This window comes from Talaromyces amestolkiae, assembly GCF_001896365.1.
Source record: "Talaromyces amestolkiae strain CIB chromosome Unknown scaffold10.1, whole genome shotgun sequence".
Taxonomy (NCBI): domain Eukaryota; kingdom Fungi; phylum Ascomycota; class Eurotiomycetes; order Eurotiales; family Trichocomaceae; genus Talaromyces; species Talaromyces amestolkiae.
The window spans coordinates 221,915-245,508 of NW_024468046.1; the positions used below are offsets into that span (position 1 = coordinate 221,915).

The window sequence follows — 23,594 nt, forward strand, 5'->3', positions numbered from 1 at the left end:
CACACAGAGTGGATCATGCAGCTTGGGAAGAACAACAGCATGCTGCTAACCTATTTCATACTTGAGAAGGCCACCACGAGCCAGCTGCATCTGCAAGCGCTCTGTAGCCATTCGAAGCTAGCCACGCTGGCTGTTCATTGTGTCGATGATCAATGGACCGGAGCCTTTCATTCGCCAGCAGCATCGGATGCACTCATTTAAGTAGGGGCACGCCAGCCGAGATTCTGCATGGAACTTCATCCCAATAAAGTCGCTGATAGGCTCGTATCGCCCGCAGCCTCAGACAGGTTTGGGCTTATTTTCTAAACTTGCGTGCTTTAGTCTGGGCAGGGATTGTCTTGGGCCGGCGATGTGGGCGCGTAAGCATTGGGCGCTGTTTGTCGGCTGCTCTTGAGGATGAGTCGTGCCTCCGCCAATCAGAGCATAAAACTGGCATATACTAGAGCGTCTGGACTCTGGAATACTCGGACGTTAATCGACAGCTAAAAATGCCGACGATAAGTTATTATTGTATTATCTATCTATTCACAATTGCCGGACCTCATTGGACGGCAAAGGAAATTGCACTGGTTTGAGAATCTATAAATGTTTGGTTTCGGAATCTCGTCTTCCACGCACTGAAACACCAAAAGCTCTGAGGGTTTTATCTACGTCGCATGATACTGACGATAGCTGACTCCTCTTCCGAGGCTCTTGAGCATAGTAAATTACTTTGAAACTCCAAGCTTGAAGATACTGCACAGTTCCATCACATGTATGCTGATTAGAACGAAGCTCCTAGACTAGTTACCCCAGATATTTCGGTCTTCCCCTAGATCGCTGTAATCAGGATTCAGCGGCGTACTCTCATTGGTATGCTCGTCAATATTGTCGCCATGATCTTCGCCAACACTAAAGTTGGCTGGTGATGCAGGCGAAACAGTGCCATCTGTTGTTTGCGGGCGCACTACTCCCACTGGCTCACCAGTAGGTCTCCTGCGAGATGTGTTAGCACGAAACCATCCAAGTGAGACCACCAGAAACATACTGTAAATGAATAGCATCTCGTTCGGGCCAATCAGACCCCGTTTCCCGCCGGGCTTGGTCTTGCTCTCGGTGCTCAGCTTCGGTATTCTCGACCACCAAGTCAACCAACTGGCTACGACGAGAGTTAGCTGTCGAAGAACTGGACTGACGTGGAAGATCGCTCGGTCGCGGCGGACGTCGGGTTTTCGAGCTCGTCTGTCTGCTTTCGCGGCTTGACTCAGAGACATGGCTGTTCCTGTGCCTTCGCGCCTTTCTCACCACGTGACCGTGGCCCGAAGTCTGGCTTTGGTAGCTAACAGTCCGAGGTAGAACTTGGTCGCGAGGAATAATGTTGGCTGTAATGACTGGATACTGTTTCATTTTGTCAGCTCGTGTTTTTCAATTGGAAAGTGGTGTCAAACTCACATTCCAGTCGCCAAATTCTAATGCTCGTGCGTTGTTGAAGAGGCGCTCGTCGTCCTCGTTGATAGTGGTCTCTTCGAGTTCACCATATGACCGATACTGATCAATGGTGCTGTTTCGTTTGGGTCCATCTGAAAGACTACGCTCTCCATGGGCGATACTTCCAGCTAGTAGAGGCGTGCGGCTATTGGCTTCCCCAGGTTTTGGTATCCAGTATTTACCCTTTCCTCCTCGCTCGTACCTCATTCCTTCCATTACTCGTTTCACACGTGAGCTTGACTCCTCATGGGCAATGATGTTATCTCCTGAATCGAATAGGCGGTATTCATAGTCATTTCCTCGGAAGGTCTGCTTGGTGTCTTCGATGAGGTCCCGGACACCGAAAGAGTCCCTTAGCGCATGCTTGACTGGCATACGAGCCGATGATACCCTATTGTCCGCATAATCGTGCCAAGAGAAAGCATACCAGTGGGCGATTGCAAAAGCAGGCATCTCTAGACAGATCAAAGTGTCCTGAATAGCCGCAGCAAGGTTATCCGGCGTGTAGCCCGCCACGCCATTCGGAATAGCGCCAAGCCACTGAAGGATTGACAAGAAAAAACMTTGCCAGTACGAGGCGAAGATGATGAGCTTGACACAGAGAAATTTCGGGACCGGGCGGAATGGTTTCATGTCATCATGCATGCAAATCCAGAATAGCGCCAAAGAGTACAAGCTGACACTGACGCTGACGTTGTAGATGATACCAGTCCAGAGATAACCAGAGGAGGCTCCGATGTATCCTTCTTGATAAGTGTCCGTTGCCTTCATGATGATAGACGCCAATGCAAGAATAGGTTTCAGCCAGGCATATTGCAAGATGCCTCTTTTGATTGCGAGAAATGTATGCGGGTCCGAAATATCTACTTTGGAAAGAAATGTATTCAGCGGCCACATATGTGAAACTGGTGGTCGTCCATGTGTCATTATAATCAGTGCTCGCTCGCCGCCAAGGAAGTTAATCAATAACTGGAAAAAGGTATAAATCGTAAATGCCTAGAGACGGTTAGAGCTTATAGTTAATTCAGAAGCCGCTTCCTGATCGGCCGTACCTCGTATATATCGCGAACAGGATCGAGAAACATAGCAGCTTTAAGAGAGATAATGCTAGTCCATGACGAAGCAGCATAGATCGGGATCCTGTCGCGCCAGTGAGATATTGATATGGACAACTCAAAGCCAAGCCACTCACATCAAAAGTATTCGTACAACATAGCGCTGGAGCAAAGGCTTCCGATAATTTTTCCTACACCAATCGCATGCTGTTAGATTGGGTCCATAATATTCAGGGATTGCGCACGAACGTTTGTAGCCATATCGACCTGGCAGATAAGGATGTCGTCAGTATCATGAATAAAATAGAGGGGCTTGGTCACGTACACAATAGACAGTAATGTAGCCACTAGAGACGCTACACCCGATATAATAATAAGCACCCTCGTGAGTCTTGAGCCAGTGCCCCCAGAAGAGGCTATATTCCACTCCATCTCGTTTGATATCAGAGTAGCAGTAGATGAAAGCGCGATTCGATGTCGGAGCTCGATTACATGTCGTGACTATCGAGATCTGGCACAATTACTCGCATTTCATCGTGATCGCCGTCCAAATAAACCGAGCAGATACCACGACAGCCGGACAGTTATGGGTGAATAAGACGTAGAGATGGCCAGGCAGGAGGATTCTTTTGGACGGTCCAGGAGCTTCTCCGCAGACCCACCCAGAATGACGCGTGATTATTAGCCCGAGCCCACTTGCCGTATAGTCACTCTCGGCAGCTTCTTTCCCTGACTACATTTTTATTTGTACTTCGACACACGAACAGAAAAGAGATTATACGATGAAATTAGACATGAGAGAGCCTCTTCAGCACGAAAATTACGACTTATAGGAAGCGCCATCGATTTCAGTACCAGACAGGACACAGTCGCAGCTGAATCCACAGAAATAATGCATACTCCGCATCGGCATCGTCGTTGAAGCTGCCGGTATGGCTTCGTCTGCCATTTCTCTGCAGCCTCTCACCTCAGGTCCCCAGTTCAATTGGTAGGTCAGCCAGATAGTCTCCGTATTCGATCAGTCACTGACTAAGTCGCCGTTCTAGGTTCTTTCTGCTGGAGCTTCTTGTTTGCGGGATCCTGTAAGATCGGCATGTGATGGTATAAATCTGAACCACAGCTGACGCACGTGCTCTACAGGACACTGTTCTTCCTTTTCTACTTCAATCGTCTCCTCGCGACTTTAGTTTCCTACGGCATACGAGCTTATACATGGCATTACTATCGGGCATATGTCGACATCCAGGCTCTTCAAGTATCTTTACTGGGCGGAAGAATATTCTTCAAGGGACTACGATACCATGGAGTCAATGAGACCATTCTCGTTCAGCGAGGCCATATAACATGGAACTACTGGATGCGGAATGTGCGAAGGCTGGACTTGACACGAAAGCACACAACCCTTGAAACAAAGAGCCAGTCGTTCGTGGGTAATGATGGAGGCTCGGCATTGGCAAGTGCTAACGGTCAAGCGGACGGAACAGCAGAAAGCGGAGGTTTAAAACCTGAAACGCAGCTTCCTTGCCGGATCGTGATCAACCTATCTGGATTGGAGTGGTTCGTGTACAATCGAACTCCTGCCTACGACGACATACTCTCAAATTTCAATCCTTCGACACTTGAAACCCGGGGATCACAAGACGAGAATCGTACCAGTACCTCAGGAGCAAGTACCGGCCGACAAGCATCTGAGAGCGATCTCTCTCCGCGCTTCAAAACTACAATATCAGGAGAGTCAGCAAAAAGTAATGCGCCACCGGTCAGACCTCAAAAACGTCGCATAAATACGGCATTTTCGTCTATTCAAGATATTTCCGCCCAAAAAGACGAGGCCTTGGAGGCCGCTTGGACGTTTCTACAGTTGCTGCCAATCCAAGTGGACTGTACAAAGGGTGCCATTGTGGCGGGAAAWGAAACTACCCATTCTCTGCTGACTATAACATTTGACAAAGGAGTCGGGTCCGTCGACGCCTCAGATTCCGGCCCGCTTGACATATATCGCCAGCTGATAAAATTTGATATTTCGCACCCTGTAGTTCAGATGCGACCCAACCCTGATTTCAAGCAGGAACAGTTGGCGACGGCACGCGGTATCAATCCTTTTTACCAGGACGAGGTGGAACGCAAGTCGAAGAGAAGCTACCGTTTGGCATATCGGCGCAGGAAGCATGAAGTCTGGCACTCACTTCGTACTTTGATTCCTTACTTCCAAAGATCGGTGGAATCTTTCCATGAGAAAGGAACAAACACCACATCAACTAGTCATACAGGATTCCCTTTCAATGATCAGTGGCTCSGTCTCACTCGCTACATGGAGGAGACAGCCGAGAACCACGAGGGATGGAATGCCGTGGAATACGCGAGATACTCGACCATTCTAGATTGTCCTTTCCTTAGCTTTATATACTTTTGGGACATACCAGGAAAGGTGCTGTCAGAACACTACGCATCGAATTCGTCAGTTCGAAAGGCATCCTTCGATATCAATGGGGATGCTCCTCCGGAATGGGGTATGGAAATGAAGGTAAAAAGTGGCACTATAAATTATGGTCCCTGGGCGGACCGCGAACGTGTTAAGTTACAAAATGTTTTCTTTCCAAGCAACTTTCGAAGTGCTGAGGCAGAAGTAGCCTTGAAACCTGGAAGCGTTAGACGAAGCACAAAATTCAAATTTGTCTTGGAGATAACAGATGAGACTACTCTGAGGATTCCTACCCGAGAAGAATCTAAGGACTGGCAATGGAAAGGCCGAGCTGATGCTATTAGCAGTGCATCAAAGCTCAAGAAGCAGAAATCGAAACGACAATCAAGAGGGAAGGATAACGAAAAAGCAAACGTTAGCCCAGAGATTCGCCCCTTCGGCTGGCTTACATTTCGCATTTCTGAAGATTCGACAGTTACCTATGACATGGACATGGTGGCTTCGGATAACGGGTTCTCCAATCAACTTCGTCTTGACTTGAGAGATTGCAAACTGTCTTCGAGTGTGAATCACGGATTACTTTGGCAAAGCTCACGACAGGTAATCACTTGCGATCTTTCAAACCCCCTTATTTGGAACGCTCTTCATACATGGTCCTTCGACATAATTAGCCATGATTTGCAGCTTTTCTTACTACGAGATCATATATTTCTGATAACAGATCTCGTTAGCGACTGGACGTCAAACTCGACCTCTGAATATTACACTTTTGTACCATTTGTGTATAGCATTCAGCTTTCCTTTGTCGACCTACGCCTGTATTTGAACGTCAACGAGTCCAATATTATCAACAGCCCTTCGGATCTCGATGATAACACTTTTATTCTGCTCAAGGTGCCCAATCTGATGTCTAATGTCAGTATCCCGTCTAACACATTCCAAGCTGAGCAAAGTAACTTTGCCTTTGACGTGAATACGCAAGAGTGCATCGTCGATCTTGTAACTCCTCTATGGCATACATTACATACGTTTGTCAAAGACAATTCGCTTGGTCGCTTTTCAACTCTGTCACTAGACGGTACATACACTCTCAATGCTGGGGCATCGCCTCTGTTGGATACTCTAGCCATGAACATCATTGCGGATGACCCCAGATGCTACCTTTACGGATTCTTGATTCGCTACTTCATGAAGATCAGGGAAAACTATTTTGGAGAGGATATGCATTTCAAAACCTTGGAAGAGTTTCAAGAAGCTGTCAATGCTACCGCTGAGAACAGAATGGTTCAAATTACGTCTAATCCCGCCAAGAAACATAGCGAGTTGGATGTTATACTTAACCTGATCATTAGAAACCCATGCGCATTGTTACCAACTAATATTTACGACCGTTCCCAATGTCTTCGCTTGAACGCTGCGTCTCTTGACCTTGACCTGCGGTTTACTAGCTACTACATGGATTTGCAAGTGGACTTGACCCCTACGGAAATATCACTAGAGTCCACTCAGCCAGATGGTGAACCTAGTATTTCGAATACTCAACTGTTTATCGATGGAATCGCAGTCTATGGCCATCGTTTGTTTGGCTTGCCGCCGACCGAACCTACATATGTTTGCAATTGGGATTTCGAAGTAGGGAACATTGTGGGCGAATGTAGTACGCAGTTCTTACGCTCTGCAGGTGCTGCTATTCGCAATTTGGATTTCACCATGGACGACGAGGAGAACGCATTCCCACCATTGCACCCATTCGTATTACACGATGTTACGTTCTTACGTGCCAAGATTGCTTCTGTCCATCTCTCTGTTCTGGTAGATCGGACTGCACTCGTGCTGGCTGCCGGGCTAATCCAGTTCAAGCTTAACGATTGGTCTCGATCCCGATTCTCCAAACGCTTGTCTGTAAACGTTCCAGATGTCATGATATCAGCAATTGACAGGGAATCCGCTACAAGACAAAGCGAAAAATCATCATCAGTGACGACCTACGCTCTAATCCGAACAAATATCAATGTGTCAATGCTGTTCCGCAAATTCAATATTTCCGAGGATCGCAAACATCAACAAAGCCATATCAAAGAAAGTGATCAGAGATCGCATCGTACACCGTGGTTGTTACTTGATCCGAACGATGCACTCACCTTTTCTGATATGAACAATTCCAAAGTCCAGCCTCCTACTATGGCCCTACCCTCAATGCCCGAACCTGTAGGCGAAATCGTGGATACAATCGAACAGTTCAGCTTTCAATCCAGTGACCGCCGACTATTGAGTCATAAGAGCTCATTCATATCGTTTAGTGGCTCAAGCTCGAGACAAATTAAGCGAAATGGCACACCTCAACTTTCAGTAAATGCATTCGACCGAGATTTGAGTGTCCAACAAGGCATTGACCCTACCACTTACCTGCATGAGACAAAAGCATACCACCATCCTATCCCAATTTCACCGGAGGCAGGACAAATATATGACCGTCAATCGACTGTTCGATCAAATGATATACCACGTTCTATGCTTGGGCCGTCTAGCTCCTGGGCTATGCCGCACTTCCATTACTACAAGATAAGACCAGACTCAAGCTATCTGCCACCCATTCCTAGATCTGAAGAAGGAAAAGAAAGTGTCCACGAAGAAGAAAATATCATGGCAAATTTCGGTGACAATGAAACGGCTCACTCGGATCTCTTCTGTGAGATGAAGCCAGGGCTACAAGGTTACTGTACACCCATGTTCTTCCAAGTAGTCTCTTCTTTACTCGATGGCATGCAGACAAACGATCCAGTTGATTTGATCGATTCGCTACAAACTGGTGTGATTTCTGATATTGTGAAACATCAGAAGAACAAGAAAAAGCAACCAAAGACCGCATCGAGCTTCTCCATCAGAGTACCATCTGCGAATTTTACCATCTTGAATAAATTGGATGGGTTGGAAGATACTTCAGGATTTGCCTTGCAAGACCAATACCAGATTTCGTGTACACAATTCAAGCTCACGATGCAGAATAAGGTAGAAAAAGCGGAACATGATCTGATCCGTGATAGCCGAAAAGAAATGACTCTTCACTCCACGGTGGAACGTATTTCAATCAGTGCCACAGGTGGGCAGACTAAAATGTGTCCAGATAGAGCAGAGCTTGGGCTGTTGCTGGAAGATATCATGTTTTGGGTCGTCATCTCCTCGAAGACCAACTCTCACCTTCAAATGCGTACTGTCGAGGCACTTAACGCCACGAAATCAGCGACGCCGCTCGCGAGTCTCATACAACGCACAAAAACCCTAGTGGATTCTGCTGCGTCTTCCTTCCAATCATTGCCTTCTTCAGATGATCGCTTGCGTTATCTAGTCTGGTCTATAACAGACTCTGCTATCGGTATGCCGGACCCATTGTTTGTGACACGCCCAGCGTATGTGTTACGTGGATTGCAGTCCCATCTTCGACTTCACGATTCTTGGAAGATCGTATCACGTTTGCGCAACATGTATCGAAACCTGCCCCAAGACAAACAAAAGGAGATACGAACCAATTGCTTCGAACTTGGTCATCGCTGCCCACGAAATGCTATGGAGGAAGTTTTCCGCAATTTCAACAACTGGCGACCCTGGGACCTTGCACATGTAGAAAAAAGCCATGCGATGAGAGTCATCTGGGGAGAAAGCCTTGAATCTCCCAAATCTCCTACAAAGCCGGCCAATATCTCATGCAACCTGAAGACTATAAGGATTATCATTGAACCGGGTCCGAGACAGTGTGATATCAATGTAGTTGACATGTCTGTTGCGGTCTCTTTTGCTTCCGCTGCAACAGACATATCCAGTACTGTCAATGCAACAGCGCCATTCAAGAAAACAATGTTCATTCGCTCCCATTGCTCGAGTTCGGCATTGCGTCTACGATGGGAGATTCTTGAGCTTGTAGAAGGGATTACCGAGGGAATGTCCAAGACTCAGCCCACTTTGACTGAAGTTCTACCCTCAATGACAGATCATGAAAAGCCAGCAGAAGCCACCGATATTCATGTCTTCGTTGGTACGGACGAAGGATCGATCGGCTTGGATGGAATCAATATAGCTCTGTTTCTGCATGGATATGGCCTGAATAGCTCTTTCGTCCTAAGTCCGAGTGATGAGAATCAACCGGAACAGGCGACAATCCTTATGAATGGGCAGGGATGTTTAACGAGAATTTCAAGCCATTCTAAGCCTTTGATGACGTGGGAGGTTTTGCAACCGCACTTCTATGGCTCCCATTCATCTCTTCCAACCCGAAGCAGAATCAATGATGATTGGAAGCTGGCTGGTTCTTGTCGCAGTCTGATCTATAATCTACAAGAAGATCCACTCAACTTTATACATGTTGCTAGCAGAGTCGTGGAAGATGAAGTTCAATATGTGAGCGCTCTCATTCGGCGCCTTGATACATCTCCAAAAACGAAACCGTCGCCAAAGCTTGTCAATGGGGCAAATGAATTGGTGCGCTACCACCACTTTCATGTTGCTCTATTCTTGGAAGATTATGAGCTCAATTTCCGCCTACTGCCGTCTCTGACATACTCGATTGACGGAAAAGTAGCTCGCATGTCCGTTTTGTCAGATATTGCGAATGAAATAGAGATTGACTTTGACGTTAAAAGAAACCATCATATCTTCCACACCATGGAAAAAGAAAAGTCTCGGTCCGTGTCTGAGATTGATATTCCACCAATCAACGGCAGAATCTCAGCCAGATTGTCAGCTGAGATAATGTCACTGAAAGCAGATATTACCGTCGAGCGGGTGAAGCTGGAAGCAAGCGCATTGCGTAGTTTGCTTGATGTGGCTAGGCGGCCGGAAATCTCTCATTATATCTCGGACTGCTCTAGCAGTGCCAGTGAGCTTCAAGCACATCTGAGTGAAATACTGGCCAGTATAGAGCCTACGCCACAGTCTCCAGTCGGCTCTGTCAAAAGAGAGATATCTTACAATGTCCGCCTCACAATGGCGGGKTGGCTAATCCACGCTCGTGCTCCAGGCTTGAAGAATAAGGATTATTCGGCCGACATGAACTTCATTCTTGGTTCAACACAGGTGCATGTCGACGCATCAGAACCAAATGCCAAATTCGATTCACCAAATATACACGTGAACGTATCCCAAGTCGGCCTGGAATTGATCAAAAATGAGCGTTCGCGAGCTCTATCATATGGTAGCCTTGGATTTGATATCGGTTTCCGTGCAACATCGCGTTTCAACGAGTGTGGTCAAGCAGTTCGTGCATACGATCTGAGTAGTAAAGGGTTCAATGTTGATTTATATGCCGAGACAGCATCTTTGGTGATCGATATCGCAGCACATTTGCAGAATCGCATCAAAAGCCTGGACCTGACTGACGACATGAGAAGATTAAAACATCTAGGACGACTTGCACGAGCCCGCAGTCGTGGTCCATCAAGCCCGCTACCTAACCTCAATATTGCTGAATTCGAGGAATCCCATACATTGGCATTTTTGCAGGCAATTTATTCAGTTGAGCTATCAAACATCCAAGTTCGTTGGGTTATGGATGATAAACACCATCTGAAAGCTGGAGTCGAGCCTGAAGACTTGATTTTCTCGATACGACAGGTCTCGCTTTCAACATATGGAGACAATTCCGCCAAACTTCGCATCCAAGACACCCAGCTTCAAATTGCGCCGAGACTCCAAGAGAGGGGGAAACGTTCCTTGAACTCTGCCTTGATGCCCGAAGTTGTATTCAACGTGGCATATTTATTTACCAAAGACGAGTTACGGCTTGCTTTTCAAGCAGCAGGAAAGGCTCTCGATATACGCTCTACAACCGGGTTTATACTCCCAGCGAATCTGTTACAGAAGTCAATTGCCTCGGCGGCGGAGAGATTGCGCGAGGCAAAAGCAATATGGTCTACGTCTCCGTCACAGTCTCCTAGCGGTAACGCCTTACTCGGTAATAGACGGCTGTCATCTTTACTTGTTGATGTGGATTTTGCGGGCGCCGTTCTTGGTCTTAAGGGTCGCCAACTCGGTGACCAACAGACTCGCCTGGTAGCAACCGCTACAGGGAAACGCCTATCGGAAGGCAGATATGGTCAATACGTGCAAGACGACCCTACAACAACCGCGTCTTTGACCAGCCCTGGTGTGGCCCTAAAAGTGCAATACGGCGACAACGGGGCAGACGATCCAACATTAAATGCAGAGCTAAGAGTGAGCCCATCGAGCAACACGCTCTATCCAACAGTGGTTCCGCTCATCAAACAAATTTCGTCTTCGATCAAAGAGGTTGTCGGTGATCAAAGTGATACAAATATGTCCTCATCTTCCCTACTACAGACACCGAAGATGCTAGAAGACCGCTCAATTGATGCGACCAATCCCGAAAGTATACTTGGTCGGTGTAAGCTTAATATAGGCCTGCGGATCTGCAAGCAAGAGTTCAGTCTGAGTTGTCAACCAATAGCAAGGGTGTCAGCTACCGCACAATTTGAGGACATCTTCGTGACCGTCAACACAGTGCAGTCTCAAGAACAACGCCGTTTCTTTGCAGTATTGATTGCATGTAATAATTTACAGGCATCAGTCAAACATGTATACTCGAACGAGTCAACTGCCAGCTTCGAAGTGGAATCGGTCGTAATGTCGCTGATGAACAGCAAACACGTGAGCACAACGAGTGGGATCTCAGCAATATTGAAGGTTAGCCCAATGAAAACTATAATCAATGCCAAGCAGGTCCAGGACTTCCTCCTATTCCGCGAAATCTGGGTTCCTTCTGACGATGAGGATTCATCGAATCCCGCTCCAACGCCCACTCCAATGCCCACTCCAACGCCCGCCGACTCGCAGGCTCTGATGGTCCAGCGTTATCAGCAGGTTGCATCGGCGGATTCTTTTCCATGGAATGCAGTGCTATCAATCGATGAGCTGCAAATTCAGCTGGACCTTGGACAGACGCTTGGAAAAGCCGATTTCGTGATTAAGAACTTTTGGGTATCCTCCAAAAAGACATCAAATCTGGAGCAAAACTTGTGCGGTGGCTTTGAAGTCATGGCCATTGAGAGCAAAGGTAGAATGAGTGGCTCCGTTACACTGGAGAAGATGAGGGTGCGAACCTCTATACAATGGCCCGATGACTCTTCGGAATTGGGTCAAACACCACTCATTCAAGCATCTATTGGATTTGGCCAGTTACAAGCCAACACATCATTCGAATATCAACCATTCCTAGTGGCGGATATTGTGGCATTTGATTTCTTGATGTATAATGTCCGCCAACCCATCCAAGATCGGTTGGTCAGCATTCTAGAAGGCGAGAAAGTCCAAGTTTTCTGCACGACATTGACGGCATCACAATCTCTGGCCCTTTATCAAACATGGCAACGCTTAGTACAGGATAAACACGCGGCATACGAGGCTTCCCTCAAGGAGATGGAACGATATTTCCGTCGCAAGTCTACGATGACAACGTCCTCTATCAGCAGCCCACCATTACTGCAAATAACGCGAGAAGATGATGCGGAAAAGTCACCGGTCACACTTCATACTGATGTTGTGGTGACGTTGAAAGCTGTCAATGTTGGTGCTTTCCCCAGCACTTTTTTCGATAATCAAATCTTCAAGATGGAAGCACTCGATACACAGGCGCGTTTTGCGGTGTCTTTGGTGGACGACAGAATCCACAGCTCGTTGGGTCTAACATTAGGTCAGCTCCGTGTAGCTCTATCCGGTGTTAATCGGCCAACTGCGGTTGAAATGAAGGAACTCTCGGTGGCCGAAGTTGCAGCACGCGCAACGGGTTCTCGCGGCGGTACCATCTTGAAGGTTCCTCGGGTGCTTGCCAGCATGCAAACGTGGCAGAGTTTGGCTTCCAATGAGATCGACTACATCTTTAAGAGTGCATTTGAAGGAAAGGTCGACGTGGGCTGGAACTACTCACGAATCAGCTTCATCCGAGGCATGTGGTCCGCTCATTCTCGGGCACTGGCAGATCGACTTGGGAAGCCGTTACCTCCATCTGCAGTGCGTATCACCGGAGGACCGAAACCAGGGGTGCCCGAGGAAGGTGTCAATGGTGAAGACGAGGCCGGGGAAGAGGAGCAACAGAATAAAGACGAAAAGATCACTGCGGTCGTGGATGTGCCTCAATCCAAATACGTGTACCATGCCCTGGAGCCTCCGTTGATTGAGACTCCGCAATTACGAGACATGGGAGAGGCTMCCCCGCCACTTGAGTGGATTGGGTTGAATCGTGAGCGACTGCCCAATATCACGCATCAAATTATTATTGTGACTCTGTTGGAGATTGCTAAAGAAGTCTCGGATGCCTATGGCAAAATTCTAGGATGAGTCTTTATCCCATTATTTTCACTATTTAATATCTGACCTCATTATTGTACTGTATTTGCATTAGTCTGGCGTTCTTTGCCTACAGAGATATCAAGTTGATCTGATTGCTTCAGCAACATATACACAACTCTAGGAGGATATTGTTCGGCGTTAAACTTTAACGCCGGGCGGCGAGCGGTGGCAGCTATGCCGCGTATGCTGATTGGCTGGCTGTAGCTCCGATGTTTGTCTGTAGAATACGTAGTATACGTAGTACACATCAGGTCTCGAGAAAATAAGTACGTATACTACGGATACGCGCATTAAAGAAAACAAAAGCAGCGATCGATGCTTATTGTGAGTAGTCTTGAGATGTAATGATGCCAGGACGAGGACAGCTTGGCTGTGTCAGGTGTGCACTTTCTGCTACGACGTCGACATGCCCCACCACGCGAACAAGAAGCTTAGCTCGCTAAGATAACGATGAGTAGAGCGAAGGCTAATGTTCTGATAGAACTAAGGTAGTATCATTCTGTACGACTCTTCATGACTGTACAGATACATAGTAAATCATCAGAAGAAAATAGGCTGCGAGTAGTGAAAAGATGTACTGTACAGTATGTCATTCTGGCAGGCAGCTAGCGGGGATGCGGCACGCTTGGGCTGCGATTGGCGCACCGTGGAGGGGCCGATGTAATAAACGAGGGGCAAAATTTTTTTCTTTGAGAGTGCTTGTTTGCTGATTATTAATGCGCACAAATAACTAGCTCCTAACTATGTAGGGGTTGAATACTAGGGAAGTTAACTACGTACTGAGTATACATGTCATCACCTCCAGCTCTGTGTCTTGCTGCCACACCCTCTCGGTAAGTTCTGGATGCATACACTGAAGCAATAGCAGCTTTAAGTAGATCAGTAGACATCAAAAAGAATACTCCTCAAGAAATAATAAAGATAACTGATGCATTGACTAGCTGGAGCCTGCAAGTAGTAAGCGGACTGCTGAGATCAGAGGGCATTCACAGACAGACAGTGGACGCCCGCCGGTCCTTCCCCACTTAACCCATGGTTCCTCCCCTCTCTGCCTGCCTCGCTTTTTTCTCTATTATTTTTTCTCTCCTTCCTCTTTCTCTCCTCTTCCTCTTCTCCTTCCCCATCCCTTCCAGCTCTCTTCACCACCCGTAGGAGTAGCGCAGACAGGTTCTCTCTCTCCGTCTAGAGCAGTCAGGTCGAGCAAGCCCTCGGTCCTGATATACCTGTGTGTTCTTTTTGTCTCCCACATTTTCCAATCCCACAMCCCCGCCTCTATAGGCCGTTGAGAAGAAAAAAGTCGCCAAAATGGTTCAGTAAGTCACCCATCAATACGTTGCTGATTCCATCAAGACTTGCCTTTCTTGATGAAATGCAACGTAATCTCTGATTCCTTGCCATGGCCTTGATACTAATGCGTCGCGTCTAGCTTCACCATCGAAGAGGTTCGTCAACAGTCCTGCGGATACACAGGCTTAGTATCCGGCTACTCACAAATGCTGACCACACATACCTACAGATCCGGGCCTTGATGGACCGCCCGGCCAACATCCGTAACATGTCCGTCATTGCTCACGGTATGTCGTGAATTCTGTATCTCAATGACATTAGAACATAGGGCTAATGACATCTCTATTAGTCGATCACGGAAAGTCCACCTTGACCGACTCCCTTGTCCAGCGTGCTGGTATCATTTCTGCCGCCAAGGCCGGTGAAGCCCGGTTTACGGATACGCGTGCAGACGAACAGGAGCGTGGTATCACCATCAAGTCCACTGCCATCTCCCTTTATGCCCATCTCCCCGATGAGGAGGATCTCAAGGATATCCCCCAGAAGGTCGACGGTAACGAGTTCTTGATCAACTTGATCGACTCGCCTGGTCACGTCGATTTCTCTTCTGAGGTCACTGCTGCTCTCCGTGTCACTGACGGTGCTTTGGTCGTCGTCGACACCGTCGAGGGTGTTTGCGTGCAGACCGAGACTGTCCTTCGTCAGGCTCTCGGTGAGCGTATCAAGCCCGTCGTCATCATCAACAAGGTCGACCGTGCTCTTCTCGAACTCCAGGTCTCCAAGGAAGATCTCTACCAGTCTTTCTCTCGTACCATCGAGTCCGTCAACGTCGTCATCGCTACCTACTTCGACAAGGCTCTCGGTGATGTTCAGGTCTACCCTGACCGCGGAACCATTGCTTTCGGTTCCGGTCTTCACGGATGGGCTTTCACCGTCCGTCAGTTCGCTGTCAAGTACGCCAAGAAATTCGGTGTCGACCGCAAGAAGATGATGGAGCGTCTCTGGGTAATTATCCCGATCATCTCATGAAACAGTAGCATGGTCACTAATATATTATAGGGCGACAACTTCTTCAACCCCAAGACCAAGAAGTGGACCAAGTCCGATACATACGAGGGCAAGCAGCTCGAGCGTGCTTTCAACCAGTTTATCTTGGATCCCATCTTCAAGATCTTCGCCGCCGTTACCCACAACAAGAAGGATGAAATCTTCACCCTTATTGATAAGCTCGACATCAAGCTTGCTGCTGACGAGAAGGACCTCGAGGGCAAGGCTCTCTTGAAGGTTGTCATGCGCAAGTTCTTGCCTGCTGCTGACGCTCTCATGGAGATGATGGTTCTCCACCTTCCTTCCCCCGTCACTGCTCAGAAGTACCGTGCCGAGACCTTGTACGAGGGTCCTACCGATGACGAGGCTTGCATTTCCATCCGTGACTGTAACTCCAAGGGACCTCTCATGCTTTACGTCTCCAAGATGGTGCCCACTTCCGATAAGGGCCGTTTCTTCGCTTTCGGTCGTGTCTTCTCTGGTACCGTCAAGTCCGGTCTTAAGGTCCGTATCCAGGGCCCCAACTATACTCCTGGTAAGAAGGAGGACTTGTCCATCAAGGCTATTCAGCGTACCATTCTCATGATGGGTCGTTTCGTTGAGCCCATTGAGGATGTCCCCGCCGGTAACATCGTCGGTCTCGTCGGTGTTGACCAGTTCTTGCTCAAGTCTGGTACCCTTACCACCTCTGAGACTGCCCACAACTTGAAGGTCATGAAGTTCTCTGTCTCTCCTGTCGTGCGTCGTTCCGTCGAGGTCAAGAACGCCAACGATTTGCCCAAGCTCGTCGAAGGTCTTAAGCGTCTCTCCAAGTCCGATCCTTGTGTCCAGGTCTCCATTAGCGAGTCTGGTGAACACGTCGTTGCCGGTGCCGGTGAACTTCACTTGGAAATTTGCTTGAAGGATCTTGAGGAAGACCACGCCGGTGTTCCCCTCCGTATCTCTGATCCTGTCACCCAATACCGTGAGACTGTCGGTGCCAAGTCCAGCATGACTGCCTTGTCCAAGTCCCCCAACAAGCACAACCGTCTCTACGTTGAGGCTGAACCCCTTAGCGAGGAGGTCTCCCTGGCTATTGAGGGCGGCAAGATCACTCCTCGTGACGATTTCAAGGCCCGTGCTCGTGTCCTCGCTGATGACTACGGTTGGGATGTTACCGATGCTCGTAAGATCTGGGCTTTCGGTCCCGACACCACCGGTGCCAACTTGCTCGTTGACCAGACCAAGGCTGTTCAGTACTTGAACGAAATCAAGGATTCCGTCGTTTCCGGTTTCCAGTGGGCTACTCGTGAAGGTCCTATTGCTGAAGAGCCCATGCGCGGTATCCGCTTCAACGTCATGGATGTGACCCTCCACGCTGACGCTATTCACCGTGGTGGTGGTCAGATTATTCCTACTGCTCGTCGTGTGCTGTACGCCGCTACCCTTCTTGCCGAGCCCGGTCTCCAGGAGCCTATCTTCAACGTCGAGATCCAGGTTCCTGAGGGAGCTATGGGTGGTATCTACGGTGTTCTCACTCGTCGTCGTGGTCACGTCTACGCCGAGGAGCAGCGTCCCGGTACTCCTCTCTTCACCGTCAAGGCTTACATGCCCGTCAACGAGTCTTTCGGTTTCAACGGAGATCTCCGTGCCGCCACTGGTGGACAGGCCTTCCCTCAATCTGTCTTCGATCACTGGGCTCTTCTCCCCGGCGGTGATCCTCTCGATCCCACCACCAAGCCTGGTCAGATCATTGCTGAGACTCGTAAGCGCAAGGGTCTTAAGGAACAAGTTCCTGGATATGACAACGTGAGTTATATTATTCTTAACTTTGTAACTACTGGTGCTAACCATCTCTCTAGTACTATGACAAGCTGTAAAACATTATACAGGTCGTTAGTCGGACTAATCTCGCCTTGATGACAACTGGGCGCCAATTGTTACGAGTATGACGAATCCAGATGCCTGAAGGGATATAGGCGAGACATGATATGATACCAATGTTAACCTTATGAATTAACCCTCGCCTCCTGTATGATGCAGTTCGGTCATTGGGAATGGGATTTCAATCAGTAGAATACAAGCCGGAGGGTCGTGGTTTGCTATTTTCCTTTGTTATGTGATGAGTGTGAATTTTGAAAATTTGTTTTGTTTGATCAAAAAAAGCAGAGATGAGAAGATGGAACAACATAAATATGCATGCACTCTTACGATATTCAATGTAGCTGCAACAATACTCTAGCTATGTAACTAGTAATGTGTAGCTGATGTTCGACTCAAGCTTCTCGATTATCCGCTTCTAAGAAATCACGTGACATTAATTATGATTTTCGCAACCGCGTGAAGTTTGGTGCTCAACAGTCAAGCTTCCACCAGTTCCTTCTCGAATCGATGTTCCAATAAAAAGAGCTTATTTACTATTTGGTATCGTCGAATAATGTGTACATGATTGATTTCTTTTATACACCGCCCACCGACCATCTATCTCAACTCCGATCGCCGCATAGCAAGCTTACTCGATCACGGTATCGAGCGAGGGTTTCCTCACTTGTACAAGTGACTATCACTGCCCATAACGTCTAGGGTCACAAACGCTGCGAAGCGACCAGCTAGCCATGCATTTCACCGAGGAAGAAGCTGCGAACGTAAAGACTTGGGTGATCAAGCGATTGGAGGATATGTATGTACTCGCCTCTGCGCGCGTCTATCAATACGTGCGAAGCCGCATTCTTATATGAAAGCTTACATTGACGACCTAGCTCCGATGCTGATTCCGACGTCTTGGCCGATTATGTTCTTGCACTTATCCGATCAGATGCGCCAGACGAGGAAATTCGTCAAGCGTCTATTGAGAACTTGGAGGACTTTTTGAAAGAGAGTCAGTATGCCATTATCAAGCTTTGGGAAGCACTTGTTGACCAAAATCATATTTTTTAGATACTGTCCAATTCGTCGACGAGATCTTTGCTAAATACGGACCCAAGACTCAACCTCCTGCACCCGCTGCCGCTGCCGCCCAACTAGCTCCAGCTCAGCCTACAACTCCTACTGCCCCCTTTCAACAATCTACAGCTTACAACCCTACAGCCCAGGCTTTTGTACCACAGGCGGCTCCGGCTCCGGCTCAAGATGCTTGGGGCAATGCTCAAAACTCGCGCAAACGCACTTTTAACGAAGGCTTTCAGCAAGATAATCAACAGGGCGACTCGCAACGAGGCGGAAGGTCTTTCAAAGCTCCTCGGACGCGCCGTGGAGGTGTCGGACGCGGCGACCGTATGAACGGCCGAGGAAGGGACGTTGCTCCTCTTCCTAACCAATTTCAACAAGGCATGCCCGGATTTCCACCAATGCCACCAGGTTTCCCTGGATTTGATCAGAATGACCCCATGGCTGCGATGATGGCTTTGCAAAGTATGGGATTCCCTCAGATGCCGGGTATGCCCCCGATGCCAGTACCTGGTCAACCGGGCGCCGATCAAGCAAAATCGAACGAGCCTTGTCCGTTTTATGAGACGAATGGTATTTGCTATATGGGAGCAGCGTGTCCATATAAACATGGGCAAGGTCCTGTTACTGTTCCTTCTGGTAATGATGGTAAGTTGAAATGGTCTCTACTGAGATGTTTTTATGCTGATAGTAAACAGAATATGATCCTTCGAATGCTACCATCTTCGATGTACAAGGCAAGGATGGCGCGAGGGGATCAGACCGAGGACGTGGTCGGGGACGAGGTCGCGGTGATCGTGGTGGTTTCTCATCAAGAGGGCGAGGTGGACGTCCAGAGTTTGCGCATGTCGGACCCAGCGATGACAAAACAAACACCACGGTTGTTGTCGAAAACATCCCCGAAGATAAATATCAAGAGCAAGTCATTCGCGACTACTTCTCCGAGTTTGGCAATATTTCCGAAGTCAATATGCAAGGGTTTAAGAAGAGTCTGGCAGTTATCAAGTTCGAGGATCACGAGGCCGCTCGTCGCGCTTGGTCAAGCCCCAAGGCTATCTTTGATAATCGTTTCGTAAAGGTATACTGGCATAAGTCCCATCACAAGCCTGATTCAAACGGTCAAGCAGCCGGAGGAGATCAAGACACGCCCATGTTTGACAGAGAAGAGTTCGAGAAGCAACAAGCCGAGGCGCAGAAATTGCACGAGGAGAGAATGAAGAAACGCAAGGAGGCAGAAGAAGCTCGACTTGCGCTTGAAAAGCAACGTGAGGAACTCATGAAAAAACAACAAGAAGAAAAGGCCAAGTTGCTGAAACGGCTGGGAGAAGGCTCGGGGACATCGAAGGAAGCTGAAGAGAATGGCTCCGCGGCAGCTGGTGATGAGAGCGCTAGTGAACAGACCAAAGCCTTGCGTGCACAACTTGCAGCCTTGGAAGCTGAGGCTAAGACTCTGGGTATTGACCCGGAGAGTGGCGCTCAATCTTTCCGGGGACGTGGACGAGGACTTGGTGGTTATCGTGGACGAGGACGTGGCTTTGATCCTTCATTCCGTGGTTCACATAGAGGTTCTTTCCGTGGCCGTGGCGCTCCTCGTGGTGCTGGACGCGGTGGCGTCTTGCGACTAGACAACCGACCCAAGCGAGTTGCCATTTCAGGCGTTGACTTGAACTCTGAAAAGGATGAAGCTCTACGACAGTATCTCATTGTAAGTTTGTTCCCACCTGACTCATAAACATCGTGCTAACATTTTCCAGGGCGTTGGTGAATATGAATCTATTGAACCCAGCCCTGAGCAACCCAACTCTCTTGTCGTCACGTTCAAAGAGCGGTACCTCGCAGAAAAGCTCATGTTCGGCCCATCCGAAATCCCATCCGTAGGCAAAGTCGAGCTTTCATGGGTCCCTAACCCTCCGATCTCCACCCCTGCCAGCAGCGGCGCGTTTACTCCTGTCGGAAATAAGGGCGAAGATACCGCGATGGAAAATTCTGGTGAAGTCGACTATGATGTTGCAGATGATGAGGATAGTTGGGGAATTGGATTGTAATGAATTGGACCGTTCACGAGTTCTGCATTTATTTCTCATGGTGCATCATGGAGTTATCTACTTGTGTATTATAGTACAAATCTAGTCTATATCTCTCTAATTCATCTTAGGCGTACATGGACCTCACACGCTAACTTGGGATCGTTTGATGCGGCGAAACACCTTCTTGGTACTTTGATTCTTTGTTGAAAATTTTAACTTCATACTTAACAGACAAGGCCTTTTGATGATCATATTCCATTGATTGTTTAATGGCATCCCCTGGAATACATCAGAGATGGCTGTCCTCCCCGGGCTTGGGGATACCCCGCGTGGAGAGACACAGCAATTGCGGGGGGGATATTTTCCTTTTCGGCTTGGAAATTCAATCTGCCTAGGTACTGTGGAGATGCAAGAATTAGATTGGTTTAAATGTAGCGGACTTGCTGTTTCGCGGGTGGTCGGGTCGACATCTGGATATATCTGTTGTTCAATATTCAGTTTTGGTGGTGTAAATATATCATATTGCAGTCTCTCTAGACACTCGATGTTTTATGCTCGGACAGTGCATTTCATCATTTCAAGATCTCATATGCAACATTAATTCGAGTTCTTACAATTATCAATACTTGGTTACAAAATGACGCCAGCGCCAAACTCCTTTCCCTCTCCCCTTCCTCCTCTCCCCGTGGGCAGACACCTCCCAGGCGGCCATGGCTTCGACCCAGCCGTGCCCCCCAACACAACACAGGGCTTTCACCTGAACCACCTCATGCTCCGGATCCGTGACCCCAGCGAATCCCTACACTTCTACATCGACCTCATGGGCCTCCGCACCGTATTCGCCATGAATACGGGCCCTTGCTCAATATATTACCTGGGTCATCCGCAAACCGACGCCGAGCGCGCAGACCCAAAACTTTATGCCCAAAACACTGTTCCTAACGACGTCCTCACCACGACAAAAGGGCTGATTGAGTTGGTGCACATCCACGGAACCGAGAAACTGTCCAAGGAGGAATATAGATTGCACAGCGGGAATGTTGCGCCGTTTTTGGGGTTTGGGCATGTCGGTTTTACGGTGCCGGATGTTCCTGTCGCATTGCAGAGGTTGAGGGAGAGTGGAGTCAAGATATTGAAAGATGTGGGTGTTGCGGAGAGGGGGAATGTGCCGATTACGGAGTGGGAGAGTGAGAAGTTTGGTGTTGGGATTGGGGAGTTGCATGAGGGTTATAAGCATGTGCTTTCGCAGATTGGGTTTGTGGAAGATCCGGTGAGTTGATCTGTTTTTCTCGTTAGTATCTGGACATGGCTGACATCTGATATCAAAGAATGGATACTGGATAGAGCTGGTACCGCAGAACATGAAGTGATTGGCGCGGTCACGAAGAGGCAGGATCCGAATACTCGTAGTAGAGATGAAGGACGTTTATCTAGAGTATCTGAAAGTATAGAAGAGAAGTAGCTGGCATTGCTGCGATTCGATACCAAGGTATAAATTCGACCAATGTATGCATACCTTCCTGTAGCATGTATATGTCGTAAAATCCTGTGCCTTGTTTGGTCAATTCCCTAGAGTGCCTGAATATGATACAGCGGAGACTTGCTATCGTACCGTAGAATCTACAGCTCAGAGGAACTCGAACAGACAGTCAGCACTGGGTATTAATTGAATTATCGGGTGCTGAAAGCTGACAGATTCGACCTGTTGTATTGACCAGTTACTTCATATAAGCCCAGAGCAAACGAGAAAATGAATCTGATTTATAAGCAACTCGTTTGTCGAGTAATTGCTGTCAAGTTCTGCAGATAGGATGACTTGGAATCGGAATCTTGAGAAAGATAAAAGTCCTTATGATTACGGCAATGCTGCTCAAAAGCGGTCGTAAAGAGCGGCTTTAAAGAGATCATACATGCTCTTATATCCGTATATGACAAATAGATACCAAGCGTTTAGTCTTACTGTGCATTGTGACCAATGAGATAGTGCTCCATTTCCTGAAGATAAGAACAAAGAAGAGAAAGATAGAAAGATGACGCCAATAACAAACAGATATAGGTTTGACGTAATTCTTTCTTGTTTCGTTTGATAGATGAAACCGTGCGAGTCATGCACTGAACTCTGTTCACCAGAGAACCAGGACTGAGTGGATCATTTCCTTTCATGGTAAGTCGGTGACAATCCGTTTGTGTATGTCACTTGCCATGGGAACGCCCGTTGGAATATGACAGCTGCAGGTGCCAGAACGTACGTGCCCTTGTTGGTGGAGACCTCATTCCAAAATCTGGGGAATTTGATAGGGCAAGACCGCATATATTCTCCGATGGGCAAGAATCTGCTTGCCACTACAGTGACCTGCTGTTTGTCCAATAGAATGCCAACCTGAACACACGAGGACGAGTCCTGACAGATACTGTTGGCAGACAAAGGGAGTCGTGTTGAAGTATTTTCCGTTTTGGGAAGTATTCTTCAACAACCAGCAAGAAAATGTTGGCGGCTCTGGTGCAATTTCTGGACCCACTTTTCCCCCGCGGCACCATTTCCCCGTTCCGGAGTTAGGGCTAAATGTCAACAACATCAATAACACACCGCACCTCGAGTTCTCGAGTTCTCGAGTCATGCTGATTTATTTATTAGCACTTTTTCTGATAAAACCGTCGTCAGATACATACATGCGTAGATGCGAATTTGGTGTCCCATCCGTCGACCCTCGATCATCTTACTGCGGATTGATCTCACTGATGTTCCCATCTGTATGCCGTTTAACCTTGTGTATCAAACTGTCCGGAAACATGAGATTACATTCAATATTCAGCTTCAAGAGAAACGCAACATCATGTAGCTTGTATATCAACGTGAAATTCGGGCAGTGATTGCCCTGATAGGCTTCTGTAGGAACTATTATGAAAGCTCGATAAGCACGCCAGCCACATGGCTGGAAATTCCTGCCCTGAATCACGATACGCCAATAGGAGTCGCTCAATGCTCATATGTCGTGCGTTAGCGTCATC

At 48.0% G+C, this 23,594-nt stretch overlaps 5 protein-coding genes across 5 annotated transcripts; 4 read left to right on the top strand and 1 right to left on the bottom strand.

Annotated features, from left to right (window-relative positions):
- Positions 1 to 782: 782 nt before the first annotated feature.
- Positions 783 to 2,238, bottom strand: BHQ10_005561 (uncharacterized protein; the record flags this gene model as incomplete). The annotated part of the gene is made up of 5 exons (XM_040878051.1): positions 783 to 975; positions 1,028 to 1,138; positions 1,176 to 1,225; positions 1,285 to 1,377; positions 1,432 to 2,238. The coding sequence occupies 5 exons, from the start codon at positions 2,236 to 2,238 to the stop codon at positions 783 to 785; spliced, it is 1,254 nt and encodes a 417-aa protein (XP_040734065.1).
- Positions 2,239 to 3,454: 1,216 nt separating this feature from the next.
- Positions 3,455 to 13,287, top strand: BHQ10_005562 (uncharacterized protein; the record flags this gene model as incomplete). Its single annotated transcript, XM_040878052.1, has 6 exons — positions 3,455 to 3,510; positions 3,569 to 3,604; positions 3,663 to 10,470; positions 10,549 to 11,338; positions 11,402 to 11,601; positions 11,674 to 13,287. The coding sequence occupies 6 exons, from the start codon at positions 3,455 to 3,457 to the stop codon at positions 13,285 to 13,287; spliced, it is 9,504 nt and encodes a 3,167-aa protein (XP_040734066.1).
- A 1,317-nt stretch (positions 13,288 to 14,604) lies between these two features.
- On the top strand, positions 14,605 to 17,492 carry BHQ10_005563 (uncharacterized protein; the record flags this gene model as incomplete). The annotated part of the gene is made up of 6 exons (XM_040878053.1): positions 14,605 to 14,612; positions 14,726 to 14,741; positions 14,816 to 14,873; positions 14,936 to 15,591; positions 15,646 to 17,421; positions 17,475 to 17,492. 6 exons carry the CDS (start codon positions 14,605 to 14,607, stop codon positions 17,490 to 17,492), a joined length of 2,532 nt encoding a protein of 843 aa, XP_040734067.1.
- Positions 17,493 to 18,227: 735 nt separating this feature from the next.
- Positions 18,228 to 20,603, top strand: BHQ10_005564 (uncharacterized protein; the record flags this gene model as incomplete). Its single annotated transcript, XM_040878054.1, has 5 exons — positions 18,228 to 18,292; positions 18,372 to 18,490; positions 18,550 to 19,206; positions 19,257 to 20,263; positions 20,313 to 20,603. 5 exons carry the CDS (start codon positions 18,228 to 18,230, stop codon positions 20,601 to 20,603), a joined length of 2,139 nt encoding a protein of 712 aa, XP_040734068.1.
- Positions 20,604 to 21,222: 619 nt separating this feature from the next.
- BHQ10_005565 (uncharacterized protein) lies at positions 21,223 to 21,955 on the top strand (the record flags this gene model as incomplete). The annotated part of the gene is made up of 2 exons (XM_040878055.1): positions 21,223 to 21,855; positions 21,914 to 21,955. The coding sequence occupies 2 exons, from the start codon at positions 21,223 to 21,225 to the stop codon at positions 21,953 to 21,955; spliced, it is 675 nt and encodes a 224-aa protein (XP_040734069.1).
- Positions 21,956 to 23,594: the final 1,639 nt, after the last annotated feature.